We start from the raw sequence: 18,547 nt of genomic DNA, 5'->3' as shown, positions 1-18,547 counted from the left end.
TTAGACTAATGGATTCTTGTTAGCTTTTGAGGCCACGACTGGCATAGCAAAGGTTCTACAGGGGCTTTAACAGCAGTCTCTCGTTTGTTTCCTCATACTGTTGTTGTTTTATGAGGGAAGCTGCCTGGGAGTTACAAGTCTCCCAAAGAATCCAGCTGTGATTTATGAATTGGCCATCAACAGTTGTTATGCCAGCCACTGCATGCATCCATTCTAACAGATTTCCCGCATCTTCCTTAGCAGCTTGTTTTACTCCTGTTTATTGATACCATGGTCTTAACAAAAACAGCACATCAATTATGGTAATTGCATTCAGTGCTGCTGGAGATGTGGTCTGAGGATAGGTTGTGGAGCCTGGGTTGGGGATTAAGGGCTATTGAGAGGGCCTAGAGAGAGGAGAGCAGAGGTGGAGTTGATGCCCAGGTGAATTTCCCTTGGTGCTTTGTATCTCTTTACTTTTAATGTCTTTCTAAGAAAGAGAAGGAAATGAGATCAAATGTATCTTGCCTGCTGGGCTATCCCAGTTCTATATTGTTTTCCAATACAAGGTAGTAATTAGGATTTTGTACTTGCCTTTTTTCCTGTTTTGTTTTAAAAAGTAAAAAGACATGAGCTGGCAATGTGTGCCTGCAGCCCAGAATGTCAGTGTTATCCCAGGCTGCATAAAGAGAAGTGTGGCCAAGTAGGTTGAGGGAGGTGATTCTCCTTCTGAATTCTCCTCTCATGTAACCATACCTGGAGTTCTGCATCCAGCTTTGGGGTCCCCAGTACAAGACAGACCTGGATCTGTTCAAGCAGCTTTGGGGGGGTGGTGGGCACAAAAATGGTCAAAGGACTGCAACACCTCTCCTGTGAAGAAGGGCTGAGAGTTGGTGTTCTTCAGCTTGGATAAAAGGAGGATACCTTGATGTGGCTTTTCAATACTCAAAAGGAGGCTTATATGAAAGATGGAGATGGAATTTTTATCAGGGCCTGTAGTGACAGAAAAAGGAGTAACAACTTTAAATTAAAAGAGGATAGATGTAAAGTAGATACTGGGAAGAGACTTTTTATGATGAGAGTGGTGAGGCCCTGGCACAGGTTGCACAGAGAAGTTGTGGCTATCTCATCCCTGGCAGCGTTCAAGGCCAGGTTCAATGCGGCTTGGAGCAAGCTGGTCTAGTGGAAGGTGTCCCTGCCCGTGGCAGAGGGTTAGAACTAAATGGTCTTTAAGGTCCGTTCCAACGTTTCTGTCATTCAGTGATAACTGAGGAGTAGGTCACCTGGCTTTCCCTTTTTGGTTCAGGAAAGGAGTTATTGCATTAGTGTTTAAAGCACAGGAGCTGGATGCAGAGCTGCTGGTTCTGCCACTGGGTCAGTCTGATCTCAAGGCAAGTCCTTTAACCTGTCACTCAAATTCCTCACACAGTCGGGTAAGGCTGATACTCACCAGCTTTGTGAAGCCTATTGAGATTTCCAGGTTGATGGTGATTAAATTCTAGTCTCTTCACTGCTTATCCTTTTCAAACAGGATAAAGTTTTCTGAAATGTGTGTCTCCCTGTATAATATCTACAGGTAGAATGGCAAAAATGTCCATATGCTGTATTGCTGGTGTGAAATGACTATTAGGATTTGTGTATCCATATCTGACATTTGATACCATGTTTGCAGAAGATAGTTGTGTGTCTACATTACGTAGGGATTTGTTAAATTAAAAAAGTATAGATAATTGTACATAAGTGATTAAATGACATTTGTTCTGTCTTCTGTACAGCCAAATGGAGTTTTATTTGCCTTTCTGTAATAGAAGCTTTGCTTTGTGTATGGCAATTATTTCTAACTTACTACTTTCTTCTAATGGTAAACATCACAGGGCTTTTTCCAAGAAGATATGGCTGTACTGATGGGGTTGCCACACTATACTTGATGTTTCATCCACTTTGCTTCTTGATTGGAAGTGTTGCAGATGTAACTTGAGATATATTGGTGCAGTTTTTGCCAACTGGCTTTGCATGTTTGGTTTACGCATTAGGCAGTGTTTCTTCAGAGGCCCTATCTGAACACTTTCCAGTCTGCATATCCTTACTGTGTGATGGTCTTACCTTGGCTGGTAGAAGTCAGACTGCCACAGTTCCTGTTCCCTCAGTTGTGAACAGTTGCTTGTTTCAGTCACAACTTCCAGGATTCTATCCTTCAGCTGTGATTAGCTTTCCCAGATCGCTGTGCATCTTACTTAGCGCTCGGTTATATTAAAGTTAGATCATAGCTGAGGTAAGTTTGCCATAGCTCAGCGCTCAGTGAAGCAATGCATGGTCCCTGTAGTAGGTCTGTGCGCAGAAGTCAAGCATGGAATAACAGAAGGCTGCAAAGAGGATTCTGGTTCAGCAGCGGAGATGTGAAAGGATGGAGGACTAGAGAAGCAGCAGGTGCTACGGGAAGTAGAAAATGTTACGCACACATATACTCATATAAACATCCTTACAAAATATGTAGATTTTGTCTCTACAGCAGGTTGAGGACATATCTAATATTGTGACAGCCTTTTGGTCTGGGTTAGCCCTAGTATACAGTGAGTCTAAATACTCTTTTTTGCAGGTGTACTATTATTCCTCCAGGTGACTGAATTAGTAGTGCTTTCCATAATATGCTTTTGTGTATTTTGTGAACAGCACTACAACCACAGCCCTCCTGCTTTTGTTCTTTATTCCTGGATTTATTCCCAGTTTTGTCCATGAAATGATCATTTGGTACATGAGCAATATGCTGATTTACCCTTATGGTTATTGAATTTTTTGTTCATAAATCAGGAATTAATTTGTCTTTTTTTGGTCCCTTAGAGCCTTTCTGCTTAATAGCCAAGTAAATTTGGTCTGTGTAATCTAATGAAAAATAAGCATAGTAGATAGTGAAAAGTGATGTCCCCAGCAACCTCTCATCCCCCTTAGAACCTGGGGGACCCTCTTTCTCCTTTTTTCACCCTGGAGACCCACTTGTATCTGTCAGTTACTGATAAGGGACTCCCGTGCTGTTTGGTAGTTTAGAGATAGGCCAGGGCTGGAGGGGAGGAGGGGTTAGTCGTCAGTCACCTGGGATCCATCTGCAGCCCTGCCACTACATTGTTCTGTGACCTTCACTTACTTGTATAGCAAAGTAATTGAAATCAGTTACAAAATAACTCTAACTGATCCAGTCAGTCTTTGTCACAGCCAGTTCAATTCCATGTTGCTGCACTGTAATGCATATGCATTTTGCTTTAGTAACTTTGAAATGTATTTTAGAGTACTTTTCTTTTAGTGGAGCCCTAGCAGTAGTCTGTTTTGGGAGGATTACAGCAAATGTATACTGCAAGAGCAGTGTAAAGGGCATGGTTCTTTCATCCCTAGTACTGTTTGTTTTGGAGACTCCTAGCTGGAGATGCTCCTGCTGCATGAAGCACACTCTTTCCCTTGAGCAAAGCAACTCTCCATGCAGCATTCGTGTCTCTGGCTGATCCAGGGCACAGAAAGCTAGTGGCTGGATTCTGAACTCATTTCTGTGGGTCTTGTTCCTTTACCCTCATTGCTGTTACTTTAGAGAGAAGAATTCAGCCCCAGAACCGTAAATCCTGGATGGTCTCCAGCAAGGTAGGGCAGAGGAGAAGAAAAAAACCCCAGACAACTGAATTTTGAAGCTTTCTGTTTGAAGCTTCTCAGGGGAGAGCAGTTCTCTTCAGGAAGGTGAAGTGCATAGCTTCACAAGGAGGGGATGCACCCAGCACCAGGATGCTCAGGAAGAGTGATGGTAAGTGGGGTTTGGGGTGCAAATGCTTGAATTGCTGCCACGTAAATCCCCAGGCACAGCTACTGAGGGCAACAGCTCTGTGCAAAGCTCATTGCTGTTATCCTCAGTTCTGCAAGGGTTTCCCACCTCTTGAAATACTTAGTCTTTTGGAGAAATGTTGGTTTGGGTTTTTTGTTTTTTTTTTTCCAGGAGGGTGAAAGATGGGGAAGACACCTCCTGACTCTTCCCTGCTGGGTTGCTGTGCTGATACACAGCCCTGGCAGATGAGAGGCCAGCAGGGATCCTTTCTGTGAGTGAGGCTGTGTTTGCCAGAGATCATTTAATGCTGGGAATGCAGGGCTGGTTTCTGTGTTTTCAGGGCATGTTTGACATTTGTCTCTTGCTGTGTCATCTCAGTCTTTTTCAGAGGGCTTTGAATTTGCCAGTTTGTAGAGTGCATGCTGGACGGCAGGAGCTAAATGGTTAACCCTGCAGTGGTCTGGGTTGTCCTTGCTAGCTAGAGAGGAAGGAAAAAACAACACCCTAAAACCTTCGGAGTCAGCTGTGAAATCCCTATTCAAGCAGGCTTCCCCCGTGCTCCTGAGCCTCTCTGAACTCTCAGAAGTCACCTCTCACCCCCTGATTATTTTTCCCCCCAAACTGGTGGCTGATGCAGTCTTCTCTGTACTGTGTTAGACACTGGGGGGGGGGGAGGTTGGGGGGGTGGAGGGAGTGTCACAGGAACAGAGCTGTGTTTCCCCCTCCTGCTGGAGGGCATTATTGTCTAATAGGCAATTTAGTCAGATGTTTGCTAGAAGAGAGTCAGGGGACTTTACCATCTCTAGGGAGAATTCATGCAAAGCTGGAGACTATAAAAATGCCCCTGAGCAAGTGAGTTTCTAGAGATAACACTGGCACTTCTACTGGGAAATTAAAAATTAAAAGGGAGATAAATCATGCTGCTTAAATATACCCTGCCATTTGTCCCTCTTGGCCTTTATGTGCAATTTAAAGAGAAAATACTAAAATAGCAAAGCTACTCAAAGAGCCTTTCACAAATATTGTTTAAGGTGTTTATTTCATGTACTATCCTTTGTTCCTGGTTCATTCTGTAGTTGGCTTATTTTCTGTAGTAGTTAAAGACACTGTTTTGCCTTAGCATCAAAGGAATAGGCCATATACCTAGCACTTAGATTATTTACATCTGTGTGTGGGTGTGATAAACATAGTTGTTTCTTTAATAAAAACTCACTGCTATTTTTATAGCGTGGAAGCTGGAATAAGCACACAGAATGATATACTTCCATGACTTTAGATGTGGTTTAAACTCCGAACATCAGTTTGTAGCTGGTATTTGTAGTTAGCATTAGGCAGCCCTGGTAAGCCCCAACCACATGGCAACTTGTAAATCTGGACTTGTGAGTCTGATTAAGTCAGTCTTTGCATTAGGTTTTGTATGTGTAGGACTCAAATTGTGTGGTCTGTCTTGAAGCAATGAAGTTTGGAGCAGTTTTCATATTAGTACATATTTGGAATTTATTAAACATGAATAAAAGGTATGGGAAAGGCCTCAGAACATTTAGGGGGACAAGAACTAGAAATTGATTAGGTTTAAAAATATGGTAGTATTTGTTTAGGAAATGTTCTTAGGTTTGTAAGGAAATGCTTCATACAGAGGAGGAAAAAGTCATACTGTATGAGTGAGCTGTTCATTGAAATGCACTGTAATAGAGCCCTTAAGTTCCCCTGCTGCTGCAAGTGTCTGGAGTGAAGTCTTCTTTGCAGGTGGGACATGCTGGATGGGAGGCTGGCTTGGGCTGCCTTGTCTAAAGTGCGATGGCCCAGGTCTCGAGGCAGGGAGGGGGGCATGAAGTGCTGCATAGTGGTCAGGTTGCTCAGGGGAGCACTGGGTGTGTGGATTTAGGTGTGCTGGTTTTGCTCTGTGTGTGTGTGTGTGGCAAGGGGGAAGCTCCAAGACTGTTGAGCAGGGTCAGAGCGTCTGAACTGTGTGGGGATGGTGGATTCATTTCTAGGATCAATGACATATGAAGGAAGGCACCCATGCCCTGCATGGGGCTGGCTGATGGACTCGGTATTTAAACCAAGATGCATTTGCAGAGCTGCATGCAGGAAACATTCTGACTGCTTGTTGCCTGGTATCACCTTACTTGGCATTAGGAGTTGCTTGCTTTTGTGAGTGATATAGAAGCTCCCCAATATGCACACTGTGATGTTTCCCAGGTCTCTGACTGAGCCTGTTTTCCAACTTTGAACTATTTCTTAGGCAATAACAGCTTTATGCTGCAGCAAGATGACAATGAGGATAATCCCAGTTGGGCAGTATCTCATGTGGTGACAGTGACCAAGCGTGTCAGCTTGGAGAGCACTGGGGAGGCACAAAGCTGGTTCTCTCTCTCCAGCCCAGCTCCCTGTGCACTGCGCAGGCTGCTGCTGTGTCAGCCTCTCTTACACAGGACAACGCAATTACCCTGTCCTTACATTCTTACTTACAGGATCTTTAATTTGCTGGCAGGGAAAGTGCTGATGCCATAAATTGATTCTCTGTTACGTGGTAGGAAGAAAATACCTTATTTAAATAAGCAATTATTTTTGTTAGAAACAACCCTGTCACACTCAAACAAGCAGTGCTATCACCAAATCCCTGCACTAGTTACCTGTTAGAGGCAAAGTGTTGACCGCAGGGATAGTGTGGCAAGATTCAGGGGTATTAGTGGTCATAAAATCTTCCAGTATTTCAAGTGGCAATGCCTTAAAGTATCTTGTGTCAAACTTTAACAGAAGTTAGCCTAACTGGGTTAGTGGTCTCTTCTGACCCTAACGTCCTGTCCTTGCTGCTCTCTCATAGTGCAACGTTATGTCACCAGTAATGAACTTGAGTAACATTAAAAGTCAAGATGATACAGCAAGAGTTTTGGTGTAGCTGTGAGACATGGGGCACAAACCAGGCCTCTTTGTTCCCAGGCATTTAGGGTCCTTTGTGCTCTTGTGATAATAACTTAAAAAACATCCATGGCAACAGGTGGTAAAATGGTTCTTTTTCAGTCTTGATGCAAAGATGAGTGGTGAGCAGGCTGTCAGTTTTGTGTGGCTGGGAGGTGCAGTAACTCTGTCTGTGTGTAACGGGCTCTAAGTCATGGCTGTGTGTTCTGTCAGGTGTATGACTGTACCTAACCCTATATCTATATTGCTCTTTTCTGCCTTAGAAGAAAGTTGCTACCACAAACATGATCATAGCTAGCTTAAAAAATTACCATTACATGGACTGATAGAGTTCACACCTCTAACACTGTGTAGAATTGGCTCTGCCTGGCTGCAAGGCTGAGGGAGAAAGAAGTGAAGTTCACATCCACAAAAGAAATACGTCATCTTACTGCTGCCAAGTATTGGAAGTCTCAAAGAGGTCCATGAAAGCTAGGTGTGTAAGCATCTATGTAGAAGTCTGGGCCTGTGAAGATTTGTAAAATCTCTAGTACGTTTCCCTGGATGAAAAAGTTGTGTTTCTTTCTGGTTTTAACAGCTCTTTCTACACAGGTTTTGGTAGATTACTCTTGGCTAGCACTGAACTGTGTGAAATATGCTATTTTTTAATACTGAGTTTGGTCACTGTGGGACTTGCCTAGTACTTTCGGAGGTGATTATTTGCTTTTTAAAAAAGCCTGGAAAGATAGTCCTGGGTGGTTATGTTTGAGAAAGAAAAAATAAATAGAATGAGCAAAACATTATAAAATCTTATTATCTTGTTTATAAGCAAACAAGCATAATAGCAGAACACACTGAATGGGAGAAGTAGTTTCTTTTCATCTCCCAGCTCCACAATCAGAGGACAATGGAGGACTTCAGAGAGGAAAGAGAAGTATTTTGTGCTAGTACACATGAATAGCAGTATGATTAAATGGCTAAAATACAAGACTGGAGACAAAGTTCTCATCTTTGCTCCACTGCAGATATATGGTGTGACCTTGGGGGAACTTGCAGTCACATCATATGCCTCAACTTTCTAGTCTCTAAAGAAGGGTGTTTCTTGAGAGGAAGAAAAGCAAACTTTATTGTGAGAATTCATTCCTTTACATTTGTAAACTATTTTGAAGTAATGGGATGGAAAGGTTATAGATGCAGAGATTTTTAGTTATAAAACAGGGGGAAAGTGTTTTTTAAAAATATATGGAGTTAACCTTTGAAACTTCTTGTGGAAGAATGCTATTAGAGCATGATTTGTGATAGTACTGTCACAGTCTTTAGAAATGTGTGATGATTATGTGCCTGTGTGGAAGCTTTGGTTATAGAGAGTTAATTTCAGGTCCTAGCAAGCAAAAGGCAGTTCCATTACATTTACCATTAAATGCTGATAGGTTTTATCTCTTTGCCTGTAAGAAATGGTCAATATCAAACAGGCCAGTCTGGGACAAATGATAATGCATTGATCTTTCGGTCTTATCAAATGTACTGAGTAGAGTAGGGTGGGATGGAACTGTTTCTTAATCAGTGAACAATAAAAAAAGGTTTGTTTGTATTTCTGCTCTGACCAAGACAGGCCATCTTTTCTGTTACAATCAGAATAGTAAAAATCTCACCTGAAATGAGCATCTGGAAATTTAGTGCAGGGCAACCTTCCATCAAATGGGGCCAGACTCGGGAAGGATATTTGATGGAACAAGCACATGGACGACTCAGGTGCTTTGTTCTGTGCTCATTGCTGCTAGATCAGGGCCTTTAATTCCTTTGCTTGTTTATTTTAGTGCACGAAACGCAGCAATTTACTTTTTCTTTCCTGTGTTAGTATTGCCCTCTACTGGATGTAACCCAAACTGCCCACGTGTGTTGCAAATCTGAGGTTGCTGGCAGGTAAAGCGCTGTCTCATTTCACTCCTCTTTTGGGCTTTGGGCTGACAGAGCAGGGAGATCACAAGCCAACCCACCATTGACAGGTGTGACGATGGTCACACCTCGGCCAGGGCATCCGAATGACTGTATGTTTGTTGCAAGGCACTGAACACATTACCTGAGTGCTGCCAGCTTGGGCTACATGAGGAGTTGTATTTATTTCTCAAGGGTTACATTCTCTTGTGCAGTGAGGAGAGCAACTCACAGCTGGTTGGAGCAAGATTTGGCAGGTGTGGCTGCTTGGGCTGAGTCAGAGGCTCAGGATGAAACAGGTCCTTAGTGGCAAGTTTGAAAAATGAGAGCTGCTGAGGACACTGCAAACTGATGAGTCTCCTGAATATTATCTTCTACAGCAGCCTTGCTTTTGGTACTTTGTCAGGGACTTTAGGGCGAGATGTCTCAATCTCTCGGAAGAGCTAACACTGGACTTATGTAGCTAGAATGTGAGTTACTGTGTGGATGTTTGCTCCTAATTCATCACTAGCCTAGTGCAAGATCTGAAACAAACCCACATCTCTAGTGTTGGCATGAGCCAGTTTGCATGCAGACCTATCCCAAATGTTGCAGTGTGGAAGTAACAAACTCATTCTGGCCTGAGAGGCTTGAAGCCTCTAGAAAAGAAAGGAGATGCAGGGCCGCAACAGCTTTACAGAGATCAACACAGGAGTCCAAGATTAACCACAGCTTGCAGGTAAAACTCTGTATTCACAAATTCTAGGACATATATTTTTGCAAGCATGCCCATTGAGTATTCTCTCTCTTGGAAATCTGCTTTGTAGGTGTGCAGTGGCCTGATGCCTTACTTGGCTTGTCACAAGCAATAGCTATAACGGGTGAGTAACAGGGAAGGAGTCCAGGAAAAGAGCCAGAGACTGAGTGTGTGCGGTGAAAAGCACATTGAGATACTTATCTCTACAAGGTGAAAGCTCATAGAATCATAGAATAGTTAGGGTTGGAAGTGACCTTAAGGTCGTGTAGTTCCAACCCCTCTGCCATGGGCATGTTGCCCAAGGCTCTGTCCAAACTGGCCTTGAACACTGCCAGGGATGGAGCGTTTACCACTTCTTTGGGCAACCTGTTCCAGTGCCTCACCACTGTCACAGTAAAGAACTTCCTCCTCATATCTAACCTGAACTTTCCCTGTTTAAGTTTGAACCCATTACCTCTTGTCCTGTCACTACAGTCCCTAATGAAGAGTCCCTCCCTGGCATCCCTATAGGCCCCTTTCAGATACTGGAAGGCTGCTATGAGGTCTCCACGCAGCCTTCTCTTCTCCAGGCTGAACAGTCCCAACTTCCTCAGCCTGTCTTCATACGGGAGGTGCTCCAGTCCCCTGATCATCCTCGTGACCCTCCTCTGGACTTGTTCCAACAGTTCCATGTCCTTTTTACTGCACGCAGTACTCCAAGTGAGGTCTCCCAAGAGCAGAGTAGAGGGGCAGGATCACCTCTTTCGACCTGCTGGTCATCCTCCTTTTGATGCAGCCCAGGATACGGTTGGCTTTCTGGGCTGCGAGCGCACACTGAAGCTGGCTCATGTTCATTTTCTCGTTGACCAACACCCCAAGTCCTTCTCCACAGGGCCGCTCTGAATCTCTTCTTTGCCCAGTCTGTAGCTGTGCCTGGGATTGCTCCAGCCCAGGTGTAGGACCTTGCACTTGTCATGGTTTAACTCCATAAGGTTGGCATCAGCCCACCTCACAAGCGTGTCAAGGTCCCTATGGGTGGCATTCCTTCCCTCCAGTGTATCAACCAAACCACACAGCTTGGTGTCATCAGTGACGTGCATGCGTTTACAGATCCCTTGGTAAGGAATACTCTTGGTTTTACAAAAGTGCAGAGGGCTTACTTGTATTAATTTAGGAGAGCACAGCATTTAATTTTACAGGTCATCAAATTGATAGACCATCAAGACATTATTAATCCGTATTTTAATTTCGTATTAGTTTTCTGCATTTTGGTGTTTGGCAGCCTGAGGGTTTGGGTAATGTGTGTTACCAGTGCCCTCTCCCGGATGAGACCAGGCTTGTTCACAGCTGCATGGCCCCTCCAGCACTTCCCCTGAAACGCAACCATGCCGAGTCATTGCTTGGGCAAAAGCTCAGCTCCTTCTTTCTCTGCCTGTTGCCAGGTGACTCTACCACACAGTGACAAAATCGCAGGAATGATGCTTGGTCATTTTGGTCAAGAGGGAGTTCTTATAAATGCGAGGTTTTTAATTTGTCCTGCTTTACTGTGGAGGCAAGCCAAGTGTTTGCTATATTTATTTTGCTTTTGCTGCTCGCAAAGTAGGTAATAAAAAGGCCAAACAGTGCCTCATGTGATATGAAAACCTGGAAGCGTTGTAATTTGTTACTCTCTAAGGAACAAAGAGACTTACTTTCCTATGACAGAAAGTGCTTCATAAAATGTGCTCTGTGCCTGCTGTCTGTGCAGTGAAACCAAGGCATGGGGAGAGGAATTACTTTAGCCAGATCTACCAGCAGATCTGCTGGAACAGCCCTGAATTCCTATTTTCCCCCTGTGTGCCCTACAGACTGAATCCTGCTGCTTCAGTTTACCAAAAACTAACAAACAGAATGATGCTGGAGATTGTGGCATCTGGTTGGTATTATGTCCAAGGTTTGAGTTTGTCAGACCCTGTTCTCGTACCCAATTGCCATGTCATGTGCCGCCTGTTACAGGTCTGTCTTTGCCCATACCAAATGAATACTTGTCCCTGTGTGTTTCTTCTGCCCTTTTCTCTCTCCTGTTGCCTCTGTGGAGGACGTATTTATTTATTAGGATTTAGTAGCTTTTATCAGTAGTAATAATGCCTGTCCTGCATGACAGCTGTTGAGCTAAAGTCTTTGTTTCCCCTGATCGGTGCCAAGATTGGGTCATTTGCTGTTTGTTGTGTTTGGACAAATTTTATTTCTTGCATGTCTTACTGTTCAGTAAATTGAAGCCACAGATTTCTGTCTTTAACAGGGTAATAAAGCATCCTTCACTTTCTGTAAGCCTATCTCCCATCATGGTCTCCTGTGGAAAATCTTTAGAGCTTAGATGTGCATCACGCCTCAGAGGCAGCTATCAAACACAACTTGGGGCTGTACTCTGAAGGGGTTTATTAACCTGACTGATGTGAATGAAAGCTGCATGGTACTAAGGGACTTAACTACTGAGGGTGGAGAGACTCAGTAGGTAAGAACTGCTTATGGGAGGACAGTTCAGCATCAGGGTGATAAAGTTGCAACTATTTCACTCCCCTGTGAGTAATGGAATAACAAAAAATTACTATAGGAATTTCAGCTGTTGTTCTGGCCTGGGTTTCAGGAGTAGATTCTGTGGGTCCTGCTTCAGGAGGATGGCTTATGGTTCACTAAGTTTAGAGCTGTTCATTGTAGTTCTCCCCTTGAGCTGTAAATAAGCCCTTCATCTGACAACTGTAAAGTAATAGTAGTGGGAGAAGGTGAGAATTTCCCAGGGAATCCCTAGCATGCTTGTCAGCATTAGATGGGTAGTGTCTATGTACCCACGTATACAACTTTCTCCTAATAATGGAGTCTGCATTTTTTCCTATGTCTTCTGTAGTATCTGATCTACCAGCAGATGGGAGTCTGTCAGCACAGCTCCTGCCACAGTGGTTATAAGCAGATGAGTTCAGATGGGCCCTGGGGATACTTACTTCCCTTTCATCGTAGCAGGTCATAGGAGACAACAGTCTTACCAAAGCAGCTGGCTGTTTTCCTGTGTTTGCAGTTGCTGTCTCATTCTCTCTTCTGCTAGTGGAGCTCAGGAACCATAACCCCCATCAAATGAATTGTTTGTTTGTTCTTTTTTCTTTTCTTCTTTTTCCCTCTGTTTTCTCTATTTTATATTTTTTTTTCCACTCCCCACTGCAGAGAAAAAGGAAAACTCCCTGGAGAATAACAAAGAGCAGATTATTATCAGAAATGTAGATAAGATAGTTCACTACTTCATCTCTGAGGGTGCTGGGCTTCACAGACTATGTTAGTTCATTAAATACAAGCTTGCACTTCTGATGTTTTGCACGTTGCTATGTAGTTAAGCAGTTGGCAGATGCTCAGGTTTCAGGTGCATGAAGTGTACTAATAGCAGGGATGGTTAAGTTCATGATTGAGTGGTGTAGGGAAAAGCTTAGTTATCAAAGGCTCAAAGGGTGGGTCAGGTTTGGGTGCATTGGCAAAGCACTTTCCGGAGTTCTAAGTTCAAAACAAAATGGCCTTTTGCTGTGCTGATCTCAGTTACTTTCCTCTAATTGGTCCCTCATCAACTACCCTACCAAGATGTATCTTCAGAAATTCTGCTTACATTGACTATTGTAGTTTTATCTTGAGAACATTGTGGCATCCCTGCCTTGTAAAATGCTGCTGCTTGCCTCTGCTTTTAACACAGATTTCACTGTTAAAGCAAAGATGCCTCTAATTTATATTTTTCCGTTAGAGGGAATAAATTCTTGAGTAGTCATGGAGAACTATTGTATGTCCCCACGAGAGAGCTGAATTTACTTCCACTGCATCCAGCTATTTTTGCCGCTTTATCTATTTCTAGTTTATTTGCTGCTGTCTTTGTTTCCCCCTGTTTCCCTGTTTCATACTTACTCCATTACAATGAGACACTGGGACAAGGCTGTGGTAGCTACTTGTATCTGCTCCATCCAGTTGCTGTAGGAGCTAGAGCAGAGGAATAGTCCCTGTTGTCAGTCAGAGAAGCGTGGTCTGGCTGAGGGCTCTAATTGCAATGAGCAGCATTTCTCCTGCCCCCCGCTGGGTGTCCAGCCTGGAAAATTCACTGCTGTCTGGTATGAAGGATTGGAGGGAGAAGCCAACCAGGGTTTGCAGGCATGCAGCTACACAGCCCCACTGCTGGGGCTGGAAAGAAAACCCAACAGGCTACTGGGGCTGGTGGAGGAAGACCATGGCACCTGGTTATTCTTCATTCTGTGGGTGAAGGCCAAACAGCAGCAGAGGTGATGTGCAGAGCTGAGGTGGTATATGTATGTTTTGAATCATTGTGGTAAATGGTCTAATTCCTTCCTGTAAGGGATGGGCCTAGGCTAAACCTGCTTATTGTAGGGGCCTTCTGATGTATGTTTTAACTGTAGAGTCAAGCAAGTGCATAATAACCCATTCCTCTGACATCAGCCGCAGTTCCTGTGGTCTGTGTAGATGCGATGCAGCCTGTGGAGAAACCTGGAAACAGGCACATGGGAAAGTGGCTAAGCAGCAGCCTCCTTAGGGCAGAGGCTTCTCTGGGAGAGGCAGCGGCTGTCGTGCTTTCCCCTGAGCCACTTCTGTAGGGCCCTTGCATGTTGCAGCCTGCCACTCCATACAGCAAGCATTGTTCTTGGGACATAAGGGTGAAAAGAGTGCATGCGTGGAGGGAAATATCTGAGGTTCTGACCTTGGAGAAGGAAGAGAAGGGAAGGAACTGAGGAGCTAAGGAATTGAATGCCACAGTTAATCTCCTTCCTTTCTAATAACTTTGCTCAGTGCCTGTCACCAGGCCCAGCTGAGATTTATAGATTCCCTTGTATTATTGGTTTAGTTTGCTATTTAGAGTCTAAGCAAGGCTGGGTGAATGTATGTGGAACTTTTCCCTATTGCTGGCAAACTTGTATCAATCAATTTAATTGAAATTCTTGATAGAATCATTTATGTCAGGGAGAGTTTCCCTTTCTTAACTCCTCCTTCTCATAGCCCAGTACTGGGACTAATAATTATGTTCTCGGTGTCAATTTTGGGAGCCTGATCTGGGGATGGATTCTACAGGCAGCCCTTGCGTTAGATCCTGGGCAAAGCTGTTTTTGGCATTTGGCACTTAAGTGCTCTATCCACAGATGAAGGGTTTGATGGTGATTTATGACTTCAGCTAAACTGTAGCCTCTAGCGAGCATGGAAACAAAGATCTGCTTGCATTTATTTTTAAACACAGTGCACAAAAAGCAAGCTTTATGAGAGAAGGTGGATAGGTAGTGGCATGGAGGATACACCATGCGGAAGACCATACGTGTCTGGAACTGCAGATCAGTTTGGAAAGGATAAGGAGGAGTCATGAGAAGTTTAGAAGCAGTATCAAGAGCAAAGTATGGTTTGTCTAAATGCAAGTGCTCTCCAGAAGATGAAAACCTCCTCTTCCAGAACTTATGGCTTAAAATGGTCTGCCACCTGTGGCATTACATAAATGTTCATTTGCCATCAGTGTGCACATGCATATTTACATTTTTGGAGTCAATGTAGGTTAACTTTATTGTTGATTTCAACAGCCAGTGTTTCTAGACTGTTTTTGCTTTTACCTTGGGCTCTGTAAAACTGATGCTGTGGAGTTATTGAGTGGGGCTGGGTGGATTTTTATACAGTACATCAAATTATTTGATTCAGCCATTTTTACACCATGTGAATGACCCACAAACTTTGTCTGTTATAAATTGATTCATAATTGTTTGGAAAAAAATATGTTTAAGTTTATTTCAACCTGTATGATATGCACAGCTATTCCCTTGAACCCTGAGCTATCCATAGTACATCTGATCCTATGAATAGCGTAGTATTTCATGCTGTGACTTTTGGATGCCTATGGGTTTTGACAAGTTATGCAAGTGCCAAACATGCATACTTTGTGGATGCATTTCATAGTTTCCCAGTGCTGGTGCTCAGTATATAGTAATCTTTTCCCAACACTTATAGCTATAAACCCTCCTAGAAGACTGTTGGAAAAATCCTGTGGATAAATTATTTTGGTATATAAGGACACTACAGCCCAAACTGGACAGATTCAAGGTAGCAGAGTGAAGAGTGTTGTGTAACTTGGGGAGAGTTCTTTAGTGGATGCTTGGATGCTGATGGGCTCTTCAGCTAGCTAAGTGACTTGGAGAGGTGAAGGGAGTGTAACAGGTGAAGCTGTCATGGGAACATCAGGGCTTTGGACAGTAGCATGCTTGGAAAAGCAGTTGTTTCTGTTCTTGGTAGTAGCCTCCCATTTGGGACCTGAATTTTCCCCAGCATCTGGCAGTCCTGCTTGTCACCCACTTGAGTGCAGCTTCAATTAGGAAGGACCTGAGGTTTTTGGTGTGTCCTTGTCTAGCTCCATAGTTCTACTGCTTCCTCTAGACTAAGAGGACCCTGCCACATTTCTAGAAACTTCCCCTACTTAGCTTCATGTAGATCCATCACATGACATTAACCACCTCTTGGGAACATAAAATGGTTGAGAGAGAAATGCAGAGAAAGAGGAGGGAGAGAGGAAATAAGGACATGATGTATTGCGGGTGGGGAGGGGGAGCTGGGGTACTTGTTCGTGATTATGTTTAAAGAGGAATAGTGAGTCTGATGATCTTTGCATTCTCAAGGCTTCTAATCCGCTTGCTCTAATCCTCTTACAGCATCTGCTGTATCAGACTTTTATCTGATCTCTCTGTCTCTCAAGCAATCTGTCGAAGCTTCCCATGTTGGAGTCACTTCTGCCCCTTCTCTAGAGAGCTGTCTGGTATCCTCTTGCCCAAATGGGGTCAATGGAATCTGCTTATTCTGGGTCCTTCATCCTAGCCTGAAGTCATTGAAGACATGCCTTGGCTATTACTTTGAGTCCTCTTGATTTGGTGCAGCATTGGCAATGGGACCTGCGGCACTCCAAGCTGTTTCTGCAATATAACAAAACTTACTTTTATGATTAACCCAACTTTGAAGATTTGAAACTGCTAAGAATGAGCTTTGGGGTGGATCATTTGGGGTGACTAAAACAAAAATAACAGTTTTGGAGAGAACTGCTTTATGTTTCTCTGTTTATTAAACCATGTGATATAATTAGTATGGTTAAACTACCCTATTTCTCAGATTCTCTTGCACAGAGTCATCAATGACTAGTAAACTAAAATATCATTATGTAAGAAACTGAACTTCTGTAGTTTTAGCTGCTGGGGAGTTTTAGAGGGGAAAGTCCAACAGCATGTGTAGTGAAACCCTCCAAAGTGAACAGCGACGTGTTGTAACTCTAAAGTACAAAATAACTCCCAGTATTGCAGAGTAAAGAGTTGTAAGATTCCCGAAGATTTTTAGGCTGTAATTATCATATCCTTACAAGGTGTTTACAACTTGGTCTTGATTATGGGGTAAGATCAAACTAGGTAGAAACAGCTGAGATGATTATGTGCAATTGGAATAGAAATAGTTTTATCTTTGAGCATCAGAGAACATGTATGGGAGAGGCTAATTCCATGTAATAAGCAAAATGGAGTCTCTTTTGCTTCCCTTAAAGCCCCCTTCCCTAGGCTGTTGGAAGACCAAATACATTGTCTCTGTGAAGTATGAAGAAGCATTTTTAACTGCATGCATTACTAGACCATTGGTGGTCCAGTTAAACTGTTCCCAGAAGATGCAGGCTGCTTTCCTCCAGCCTTTAACTCTTTAGAGTCGCATGAGGACCAAAGCCATTGTCAGTACAGTGATTTAGATCTGTCTGTACTGCACAAAACAAAGTAGGCTGCAGTAGGGGTAGTAAAATGTTCCATAACCTTGTGTTGTGTTGTGTTTTGTTTTGTGGGTTTGTTTTTATTTAAACTGATCTGTGCATGCATTGAAGCAGAAGCTTTGCAGTTTGTCAAAAATACAAAACCCACTCATATATTACTGGTTTTGAGGACAAAAGCCTCACATGCTCAACATACACACAAACTGCAGGACACAGATCCTGCTGGCTCTCAATAGCTTCTCCTTCTGGTCCTGCTGCCTCTCTGCCCGAGTGCCAATCCACTGATTTAATGAAGGCTAACAGTATAATTAATCACATGCATCCGCAGCACAGCGGTTCATGAGACCTGAGTAGATGTGACAGCTGCTCTGAGGGAGAAAAGAGTAAAAGCCCACAATGATGACAAGAAGGAAAACAAGATCTTCAGTGAAAAGCAACAGTCAAAACAAAAAGAGATCAGCGAAGAGATGGGTTGTGGAAGCCTTTGTGAACAAGGCAGAAAGCAGTCTATCCAGCTGTACTGTTGTAAAGGGCATGAGATCTGAGAATCCACCTTCTCTCCAGATGTTTTTGGTTTTACATTCTCTTCTCCTTTCTGCTTCTCTTTCTACCCTTGGCCTCTGCTTTCTCCCTGCAAAGTGGTTTTGTGCCTTCTTGAATTAAAACTGTAGGGGTTAAGAAATGTCATGGACAACTAAGAATCCATGGCAAGTAGGTGGTGCAGGTAATTTTTTGCACTCAAGATCCACATAAGTACTTTAGGTCACAAAAAGGCAGGAGAGAAGATGCAAGAAGAGATTGCCTCTGATGGCTAGAATGGGGACTGAAAGATACTAGCTGTATTTGCTGTTAACTGTTGGCATGGATTAGAGCATATCACTTCATCTCAGCTGGGGGTAAGGAGAGAGGATCTCTGCAGGTTAGCCTTACATAAAGTGCTGTTCTGGGAATTCCCTGTAATGCTCTATCAAGGGGTGACTTCTGTTCCTCTCTCAGCCCCAGGGTGAGAACAAGTGAGGCACAGGAAGGTGTAATGCATTCCTGTGGAGGACTTGGGCACTACTCAAGTTGTATGTATTCTTGCCTTACATTAAAGGGTGTCTGGAGTCTTGGGTACAAAAAATTCCTGTGTTTGGAGATACATCCAGGGATTCCTATGCAGTCTTATAAAATGGAGCTTTGTGATAAACATAAGCAAATAAGACTTTCAGCTATATCCACAAAAGAAAATGGTGTTACCTGGTGCCATCTAACTGCCTCTCAGGTGCTCACATCCTCAGTAGATCTTCCAAGTTCTTTTGTGTTTGTTTTGATGAGGGTTTTGTTGTTGTTGTGGCTTTTCTAGGGGGTTGTTCGGGGTTGTTTTGTTTTGTTTTCCCCACTACTGCCTGATGCTGGAGGTCATTAGGCTGCTGTTTGCTGTTTCCTGAAGTGCTAG

General features: G+C 43.4%; 1 protein-coding gene across 9 annotated transcripts in view; it reads left to right on the top strand.

The window, feature by feature from the left end:
* Nucleotides 1-18,547, top strand: part of NRXN3 (neurexin 3) — an 894,623-nt gene that overhangs the window by 57,617 nt on the left and 818,459 nt on the right. For 4 of the 9 annotated variants that reach the window (XM_065685944.1, XM_065685950.1, XM_065685951.1 and 1 more), the window contains exon 3: nucleotides 3,554-3,760. The exons of 4 other annotated variants lie outside the window; for them this stretch is intronic. In XM_065685944.1, coding sequence (XP_065542016.1) covers nucleotides 3,742-3,760 — 19 coding nt within the window. In that variant the 5' untranslated portion in view covers nucleotides 3,554-3,741. Of the gene's footprint in view, nucleotides 1-3,553; nucleotides 3,761-3,955; nucleotides 4,050-18,547 lie in introns of those variants that run through there. One more of the 9 variants, XM_065685948.1, reaches the window with a different exon arrangement.

The sequence above is a fragment of the Lathamus discolor genome, chromosome 6, assembly GCF_037157495.1.
Source record: "Lathamus discolor isolate bLatDis1 chromosome 6, bLatDis1.hap1, whole genome shotgun sequence".
Classification (NCBI taxonomy): Eukaryota; Metazoa; Chordata; class Aves; order Psittaciformes; family Psittacidae; genus Lathamus; species Lathamus discolor.
Note: the sequence above shows the minus strand (reverse complement) of the source record. Positions and strands in the feature narration are given on the sequence as shown.